Source organism: Echinococcus granulosus, assembly GCF_000524195.1.
Source record: "Echinococcus granulosus chromosome Unknown EG_S00007, whole genome shotgun sequence".
NCBI lineage: Eukaryota > Metazoa > Platyhelminthes > Cestoda > Cyclophyllidea > Taeniidae > Echinococcus > Echinococcus granulosus.
The window spans coordinates 659,422-669,823 of NW_020170387.1; the positions used below are offsets into that span (position 1 = coordinate 659,422).

The following is a 10,402-nucleotide window of genomic DNA, read 5'->3' on the forward strand; positions in this document are numbered from 1 at the left end:
AGTCCAACCCAGCATTTAGTAAACAGGTACAAATTAGTCTGCCTGTGAATCCAACGAACATGTCTCAGTGCCCTGGAGACCAAAATAAACAAGCCTGATACAAAATAAGGCGTGTTGTTAACTTTTTTAGGCTGTTATAACCTGGCGTTGCCAATTTTCATAAGAGTTTCTGTGTGCACGGGTAGCCCTGATCCCATCAGAGCCCCAGCCACATTATCAATAGGTCAAAGCCTCGTGTTAGATGCCTTTACTAGCTGGCATGTGAGCCAACACACACGATGTGTGCGTAGGCGCCTGACGGCCCACTGGCGAGACGACCTCATTGCACTCATTTGGTCGGTCTAGTTACACGTAGTTATAGTGATTGATCGACCTTGGGCTTTGGAGTGGCTGCCAGCACACTTAAGGTACTGCTAACGCGATCTCAGCCAATCAGGAGGGGAAAGGCGGTCACCGGGATGTTCGCTAAAATTAATTCGAGAATAGGACATTCTGGAAACTTGAACCGGAAAGTTTTTGTAAATTTGCAAGGACCCTGACTATTTGCCATAGTTATTAAGTATTTCTCTTGAAATCCAACCCTATATACTGCTTGTTCGTGTCGAACGCTTAGCACAAACAAAGCAGGAAATTTTCTACTGGTCATTTTGAATAAATTAATCATTTGTGAACTAGTACTAACACCAGAGTGATAGGTGAGGAGTTTATATTATCGTGCTGCTTCAGTTCATCCTCGACGACGGGAAAAGGCACTATCCTGAAGAGGGGTTTATCAATGTGAAGTAGAGATTACAGGCATAAACAAAATGGAAGGCCCGTAAAAAATTCTTCCAAATAAGACAAATACTGATCGCCTGCACTGCTGTTAACCCTCCGTTTTCCGTGATCATTCCTCCACGACGACACGAAAGTGTATTTTAAAAGTAGCAGCAGGGTCGTAGCGATTGTCATCCAGTGATTTCCCAACAAGACAAGCGAACAGTTTACTTCGACGACAACAGCGCAAATTACTGGTTTTGTACTGTTGAGAGTGAGCTAGTGTACTTGCTTACATATTTTATGCACAAAACACTAATTACAGAAAAGTCTGCATAATTGCGTGTCGCTAGATGGATTCACGATTCAATAGCCGGTAAACACTCACGTCTCTTTATGGTCATTTCTAGACTCATTTGTAATTAATCTTGTTTAAATATGGAATAGGAAGATTAATTATTCATTTTTATGGTAAATGTTACTTCGGTTTATTCCCTTCTATTTCGCGACCATTACCTATCATCATGCTAAAATGAAGTCAAAGACGTAAACCAGTTTTCGACCTCCTCCCTATGGATCCTTTATCAAGTCTTCATAGGTCTCTGCGTAGTGCCAACCTTCTGTGCACGACGGTCTTTAGGGTTGACACCCGCAGTACAGGCTTTCTGAAAATTTTTAGCTTCCTACAGCATCTAATTTGGTCTCTATGGTATTCTTACGCATAAGACGAAGTATACCGGCCTCGAAAAATTCAGTAGCAATATTAAAATGGGCTGACAAGTAATAAACGCAAAAATATCCCATAGATATCAAAATGATGACTGTGGGGAACTAAAAAGCCTTTATCAACAATCAAATAACCAGAACGAGCACTGTCTAATCCAAGCCAGGTCCTATCTTTCGTCACTCGAGGTATGTCTTATTCTAAGGTTGCATTTTACCGCTAGTTCTGATAACCCCATTCAAATTATTGAGCTTGACTACTTGTGCAAAACAGAACGTTGCAGAAGCAACTGTAGTACAATGGTGGTTTATTTCCCGGTATGGGTGAGGCGCCACTTTTGTACATTGAATTTGCCTTTTTGTGGGGCTGGCCTTCGAGCCATGCTAGCAGCCCGAACACCTTCTCTATGCTGAATATATGTATTCTGCCTGAATAATGTGTCTTCTTTCGTCTTCAGGGAAGTCCCAGGACGCTACATTGGCGGCAAAGGAAAGCAAACCCGATCTTAAAGGACATGTATCCTGATTTTCCACTTCTGCGTGGTAAACCTTAGTGGAGCTGAAGAAGTACATATGCTACGGGTGGAGGAATGGTGATGACCCCTAATAGAAGGGTTGATGTTGCGTCTACCTTTGGCATCTATCCCAGGCCCGTATTCTGCAGAAAAGCTATTAACAACTGAAACAACACTAGCCGTAAACCATCTAAAAGTTTCTTTACGGAATTTCCCTACCATCCCCCATGGACCTGTTTTAAATCCCGTCCTTCCTTACACAAATCTACTTTTAGGCCGGTGTTCCTACATCCATCTATGGACACGCATGATGGCCAGCACAATTCCCCGTCCTAAAATCAAGTTCCTAAACCAGACAAAACTCCAGGTCCAGTTAAACTGCCAAGAGGGATCAGTGAAGTTGAGGTCAATTATCTCCTCAGTTGCAAGCACCGACTACGTTGTAATGGCTGACGCGGGAGGTTGACCTGCGGGAGCGCCGAAGACAACGCTCAAAAGAGAAGGGAGGCTATGTAATACGATGGCAGTTTATCCCTCGGTGTTGGTAAGGCGCCACTTCTGGGCTTTTGAATTTGCCTTCTTGTACCTCACTGGGTGGGCTGGCCTTCGGGCCATGCCAATAGCCCAGACAACTTCTCGGCGCTGAATATATATTCTGCTCGAGTATTGTGTTTTCTTTCGTCTTCAGGGAGTCTCAGGAAGCTGCACAACGGCTATCGTGTGTAAAGAAGCCCCAAAGAACTGCTTCGTTGCCATAGTTTATCAATAGAGCCTAAAATACTTTCTTCTACACCTAAAATAAGTTACAAATATTGCAATATTTCCTCGGATTATCATAATTTACTACCTGGGATAAAGCAAATGTAGAAATCACAAGCGTAAGAACACGGCGTAGAGGCACTGTAGGGGATTTATACGCTTGTTGTTTTTATTGCCAAAGATTGGGTGGAAATATTTATTTGAGAGGTATGGTGAAAGCGTACAAACTGTCAAGGTTTGCTTCCTTCTCAGGAGCCGATGGAGTCTGGTCATTTGCGTGATCTGCCACCTATAAAGTATATTTAGGCCAATATATACCTTTATGTCATTGTCTTACTTAAGTCCTAGCCAATAAACCAATAAATACGAAATAGTTTACGTCGACTTTTTCTTCTTGTACCTTGGGCGATCACGTGGCTGTTACCATTGCCATTGTTAAGTATTAAATATAAATCGAACACTTGCCTTATCGCAAATAGTGGATTACTTTAAGCAGAGTTAAACTATTTATTTCAGCATGTTATCGCTAGTCGCCAAAAATATTGTGACCTTCCACTTTACTGGCCAATGGTATTGCACTTGAGTACCAGCTAGCCTTTTTGCTAAGTTGGCAAAATGGATCTCACATGTCCCATATGTCTCAACGTTTATTTCAAGCCTGTGAAACTTCCCTGTAACCATATTCTCTGTCAGGAATGTCTTGAAAGATCGCTGGATATCTCTACTCTTGAATGTCCAATCTGTCGTCACCGACTCTCTGTATGGAAACGTCGATTAAAAGATGTATCCCTATGCATTGATAAAGCACGTGATACCGAAATTGGGCGGTTATTTCCACGTTACTATTCTGATAGAGCTGAAGGCTTGAATGTTTCCCTCTGCGACTCCGAAGCTAGTGTTCTTCGTGAGGTTACAGGTGCTTTTTTGGTCTCAAGCCTATCTTCTTCTAGATTCAGGTCAGGTGCGTTTACGATTGGCTTCCCCGGGTGCCATTAAGTCAGAATTCGATGAGGCGATTTCTAGGATTAATAAAAGTAGTGTTGCGGAAGAGGGTTTTCGAGAAGAAGCCAGTCTCGCCCTTTCTAGGCATATACTTCTGGAAACTAGTGTCGGAAATGATTCGGTGGATTCTCATCCTCAGGTACGTGACTCGTATTTGTGATATGTGCCTATTTAGACCGAATGTACTGAGAATGACTTGGATGCTGAGAATTATTGTAGGTTGACTGTCTTGATTTCATCGATTTCTTAGGTCCCTTTAAGGTCTCAAGCCCGCCCAACCGTTCAGAATTTCCTAATTCCTCAAAAGGAAGCCGTTCCTCCCTAAACGAGCCGATGCCCTCCGGGTCACATTCCGAGGTTGGTTTTCTCGGTGCTTCAAATCAAGCCTCTGGCTCATTAGTACTCAAATTTCGTAGAACGAGGGAAAAGTCACTCTCCTGCTCTGAATCTTTTGTAGAACAGGTGCGCATGCTCTCCAAGTCATTGTTTGACTACTTTTTTAGATCAATGCTGACGAAATGTTGGCTCTTGAGGTGGCTCAACAGGATCGCCTTGTTCACCGAGCCTCTAAGCCACCGAAAAATCGAAAAGTCCGATCTACCCTTGCCTGTCGTCCAAATCTTCGGAGTGGACGAGTGCTTCGTGATCGATACAAACAGACTTCCTTACTTCGGTTCTCGAAGAAGATTTAAAAGTTTTTTCGACGCTGACTATGTAACTGCTTATTCAGTGCTGAACTACTAAGCGTGCCTATCTAGTCGTGTGCTACGTCCTATTCACTTTTTTATTCGTTTTTTACCCACTTCACTATATTTTTCCACAGCATATATTTTTGTTCAAATACATCATTTTGGCGTCAAAGTCTGGCAGTTCGTTTCTAGGTGTCTGTGGTATCGTACGACTTTCTTCCTGGGTACTTTATTTTCGTGCCCTTTTTAAATATATGTTCATATCTCCCTACTTCTTCTTCGACTTGACGGATTCAAAACATGGGTGGTTTGAATTCGCTGACTTGTAGGAGTGATGTCTCTAAGTCTATTTTACGCTGAATCATCATACTTTCGTCATTTTAGTAGAAGAAGTAAAATGGTTTCAATACCTAGTTTTGACGGCAAATTGATGGATCCATGTCGCTGTTGGTAAAGTTACCCTAATAGCTCTTTCCTCAGCTTTTGGTGTATTTCCATATTTCTTAGTAGCAACTTGACATTCCTGTTGGTGATTGATGATGCGTAATCTAGTCTTTTTCGAACTCGATGATGCCTTCACCTAATGATTAGAGTGATGACGCCATAGATAAGGGATTTCCCATAACTTGGGTACTTGAGTCCAGACTGTTGATAGTACGTCGTGATTGGCGTTATGGGGACTTTGTTAATGTTTTTGACTTCCAAAAATCTTAGTGAAATACAAATGCTAGATGTGGGTGCTAGCCAAGGGATTCGAATAGCTAGATTTGCAATAGTATTAAGGGCGCGCTACTGCTTTTGATCCGTGGCTATGGGCTGTAGTCTGTAATTCAGCAGGAATCTCTCATATTCCATTTAACTATGTTATAGTGTCAAAGATCTACTAACTTTTATCACTGGATTTTTGGTTATTTAGCTCTTGATATCTTAGGTGACCTCACCTCCTGCCACGATGTGTGGAATTCTATTTGCTACTTGGAGTGAGGCACCAAACACTTTAGTCTTGGGTGCTGCACAGAAGCGTATGCATCTTGCACTCATTGTTCCGTCCAAAGTGCTGAAAATTTGGAGCCTTCTTTTAAAAGCGTACTTCCAGCCGAGAAAGTGTGCGCTAGTAGTCCATACCTTTGCTAAAGTTCAAAAACATGCTTTGATGCTACAAAAGCCAACGCATCTGCATTCTTCAAACTCGCTCTCTCTCCCTGGCTGGGAATTAGTGCGTTGTCTCTGTGACTTGCAAAATTTGAACTTTAACACCTCTCTTGAGAGTAAGGAGTGGAAGTGCAGAGTTTGAGCTCCGAAGTATTAATGAAAACAGCACCTGCTTGGCAATAATTAAGTTTCTACTGACATTGCTCATCCAATGCTTTTGAATCTTAATTTATTATTTGCCTTAAAGTTATATTTACGGTCACGTTACAGGAGTCCTTTGGCTTCTCTTATTTGATCTAGGGAATTTCCTCTATCCACCATCTCACTGCTACACAGTGGGTGGGATAGGCAGCCTCTAAACTTCACTGAAGTAATTGCGCACAAATTGTATTCGTTTGCACCAAAAAATTCTTTGAGATTCAATTATCAACTTACGTATCCCGTCCGTGCTCTGGTATTTTCTTCTTTCACGATGACCCCACTCAATAGCACTGCAATCTATGTTCATACTCTAAGCCCATCCACGAGGCTAAGAGTAAATGTTGAGGATTCAGAGTAGATTTAGTATCTGTTTGAAGCGAATTTATAAAGTGAAAGCTGCTACCTTTGATGCATGATAATGTAGTGATCGCCCATACATAATTGCCTACATGTAAAAAATACATGGCTAATTGTTGCGTGCTTAAATGCAACCACCTCTCGTGCATACTTGTTGTTTTTAATCACCTCATTATCGCATGAAATCTGCCTAAATAGCGTAACCATAATTTAATGCCCAACCCTATGCTTCTTAGCAGAAATAAGGCTTGCCAAACACTTTACTTATTGCAAGAGTTTAGACGAACGCGTTACTTTTGATGACTACAGATTGCACTGTCTTGGTTTATTCAGTGGTCATAACCTATTGTCTTCGTTTGTTATGCCTATAATCACCAACTTCAATAACTTTTCAACCTACCTATGTGACTATATTAACACCTTCACCCAACTGTGGCTTTGGAAATCATAGTGAATTTTAATTATTTTAACTTGAAAGAAAACGTAGCATCATTTTCGATAAAGTGGTTAACAAACCGGAAATTTTGTGATTTCTCTCTTCTCGGCCTACTTCTGGCTAATTTTGGGGATTGATTGATTAGGTAGTTCTTTAACTTGCCAACTCCAATTTATTTCACACAAGCATTGCTTGAATCGCTCCGTGTCCTAGCCTACTTAGATATGCGCGCCACTGTTTTTTTCCTTGCATTAACCATCGATGCTAACCTCATTTTCGAACTGTCATGCATTAACAGTTTCACCGAAGTGATATCGTTATAGCTCATGGTGAAAGAATGAATTTAGACGCACGCGAATTAGCGACTACAGGTAATAAAGTCAAGGCGTCACCTTTTTTAACTATTGCAGTTCTCTGCTGCAATAGTGCGATTTTAATGTAACTAGCTGCGCGATATTACGATGTAGCCAATGTACGCGCACAGTCGCCCTAGAAGTCAGTATCGACTGCTGCAGTTTGTAGATGAAAATGCTCATACCACCTCCAGTGCTTCTCAGCTCCAGAAGGAGTTATGTGAAAATACCAATCCAATGTGTGGTAATTACTCATCACCTAATTGGCTTGCTAGTAACATTGGCATGCAATTTTAGTCTCTCGCATCAAGCTATGGGTGATAAGTCTCTCGAGATCGTCTCACCTCTGCTTAGGGGCGGGGGTACTTACACAGTGACCAGTCATTTAAAAATATGCTTCCGAACATGTGACTGAATGATTTTGTTGTTACTACATTTACCTCACTTCAAGACAAAATGAAGCTAATCGAATTACAAGAGATCTCTTAGGTGCTCTCATTACAATAAGCATAATATCAATGATATTATTAGCACGGTGACACTTTATCCATATATGAATAGGGATTTAAAGGACATGGTAGGCCTCATGGTACCAAGTTATTTTGAATGTTGTCAACCAACAAGGTCCATTCGTAAGTGCGCTCTCGTTTAAATGCACTCGCGTAATGTCACTACGATGGAAATCTTCCTTACAGCCAGTGTTAAGGTTTGGAATGTAGGAATTTTCTGCTCGGCTTCAAAAACAACTTCAGTTATCTAATGAGAATTGACGGCCTCATGTGCATAGTTGTAAATACTCACATGGTGTTGTTTTTAGCGAGTAAAAAAAGAGTAAAAAGTTTCCATATCGAGTTTTTGGCCTCGCGGTAAATAGTCGAATAAAATCTTTTGCGGTTTGTTTACGAGTGTGACAGGATTGATAAGCCCTTTGAAATGATTGTCATTGTCACATTAGATGACAGAAATTAGTCCCAAGGTGTGTGCCAACGGGTTTTAGTACGTTCACGAATGAGTATCAAACTGTAAACGGATAAATTTACTTAGTGTTTTTACTTTGGTTAATTTTTACTTTCTATCCTATCCAAATCTAATAATCGCATATATATATCCTATGATCCAAAGTCGGTCTTCTGTAAGAGACAACTGAGCCCAGACCTTACTTGGACTCATTAGTATTAGCAACGATTCTTCGCTGTCATTTTTTTCAAAAAGTTACCCACTATGATCCCTTTTCTTCCGATTTTTCGAAGTCAAAATTAAAAGCGCTTTTTTTTCAACTAAATTGTGTACAATGAGAAAAATTTAGCGCTTAAATTAAATGAAAATGAAACACACTGGTGTCTAGAGTTTGCATCCGCGTAAGTACGTAAAGCTGCAATTGTTTAGAAACCCTACAAGTTACTGCTGCTGTGTGTGGGAGATGGACAGACTCTAGCCTCGTACAATGAATTGTTATTACTCTTCAACTTCTTCAGTACGGAATGTCAAAAGTGCATAGGTATTGATAGACTCAAAATGCTTAGGGGTTTTATTCACAGCGATATTTTGTGTGGCCTGAAATGTAGTCTAATTGCATTTTGCCAGGATTCACTTCAAAATCTTGGGTAAATTTTTTGGTGGTTTATTTGAGGTTACGGCCAACTTTCGTCAACATTTTTCAACGCTTTTCTCTGATAGTAACAGGAGATTTTCATCCACTTCAAAAGTCGATATAATCCTTTCTATTAACCTTAACGGGAGTGAATTAGCAGAGAGTTGCACTTTTAACATAAATCCAGCTACCAGGAGTCAAAATCTGGTGAAGGATCGGAAGTCTAGGTCGCACACATGGGGTGTACATTACGATTGTGCGCAGTTCAAAAGAATCCAATTGTTTACGACAATCTCTGTGGTGTGCAAAGCGGCCAAAAGTGCAAAAGACCTTTTTTTGAGGCCTTAAAGTTAAACGGTATATCCTAAGCGTATTTCAATAATTTTGTTCATCTCAAAGTGTACTTGAATGCTCAACAACCTTCTAACATTTAAGGAGCTTATGACTAATTTTGCACAATCTAGCTTTAAGAAAATAGGCTAGAAAAGGAATGTGTTGATAACGATCCTTTGTTCGCGATGCTTTGGCATAGCTCAAATGTGATCCAAACACCTTATTGTGATTTTGATGGTCGGGTCATGATTTAAATGAATTACTTATACTTACGCATCATTCCGAAATCCTTTGAAACGCTGATTCTGGAGTTCTTGGTGGTTGTTGTTCCACACAATATATGGAATTAGATCCAACCATGCGATTGTGGTATAGTAGTTTTCTATATTAAAGAGGCAGGAGATAAGTGTTTGTTTACACAAAGTTGGGTGATTTCTACCACTACTGTGGCATACTTAAATTTGCCGTTTATTGAGCCTTGTTACCAAAACAGGATAGACTGATGAATAAATTCGTACTTTCATGACAAGAGACTGTCTCATTTCTGCTTATATTCCATAATGCGAATTGCCCCTCTTTCTGAAGATCCTATAGGGACTTGAACCGCTATTTTGTCACAATGTTTTGGCGAAAGGCCAAACGCTAATGAAGATCATTTTACAGGTCAAACGTTCGTCTACTATCAATGCTGTTCAGACTGTTAGCCTTCTGAGGGTTTGTGATGCCGCAGAAAATACACCGATTTGGGGTTTTTTGCGGATGTTGTTTTAAAATCAGAAAATAATAAGTGGTTTTCAAAATGAATATGAAGTTAAATTTATGAAGACGAAATGAACATGGGAGACACTGGAGTTGCATCTTAGTTACTCACTTACCACTCAGTCATTGCTAGGCATCCAACAGCTCCATTGCTATTTACATGAATTTCTACTTACCGGGGTGTGTCAAAGGTGGCGTAAAAATAATTTGCACCAAATAAGTATGCTAGTTTTTCCTCACTACTCTCCGAGATGTATTAGGATTTCCATATAAATTTGCATATCTCTGTGGGACCAAACTTAGAACAAAACTTTCATAATTGTTATAGTTTTAATTTTACTAGTTAATTAGAAGATAATAAAAACAAGCAGCACTAACGCCTGCAAATTGAGTGACGCAAGCTCTAACCGCACTTTTAATTTGCTAGCATGTGAAGTAAAAGACAATTTAAGTTGTATCACAATGAGTACTGCCTCATCACAGTTTCAGGCAAGGTAAAAGTCAAAATAAGAATGTCTACTAGGCACTAATGCATTATCACGATAAATAATGTAATTGCACATCTGCGCTTCTAACATTGGCAAGCGTTATCTGGCAGTGGGTCAACTTGCTCATCCATTCATGTGATTAAATGTGGTCTGGCGTGTGTTCCTGCCTTCGAGCATGCCAATTATGAGACACTCCGCTGTGCCGCTCACCCGATTCCTAGCACAAAGCCAATCGATCAAAGTTCTCTTTTGTGCATGTGCGCGTGTGTACACAGGCACCCATGATGG

At 40.5% G+C, this 10,402-nt stretch overlaps 1 protein-coding gene across 1 annotated transcript; it reads left to right on the forward strand. All coding sequences in view use genetic code 11, as the record gives it.

The window, feature by feature from the left end:
• Positions 1–3,368: 3,368 nt before the first annotated feature.
• Positions 3,369–4,447, forward strand: EGR_01785 (E3 ubiquitin-protein ligase; the record flags this gene model as incomplete). Its single annotated transcript, XM_024491034.1, has 3 exons — positions 3,369–3,669; positions 3,710–3,894; positions 4,259–4,447. 3 exons carry the CDS (start codon positions 3,369–3,371, stop codon positions 4,445–4,447), a joined length of 675 nt encoding a protein of 224 aa, XP_024354490.1.
• Positions 4,448–10,402: the final 5,955 nt, after the last annotated feature.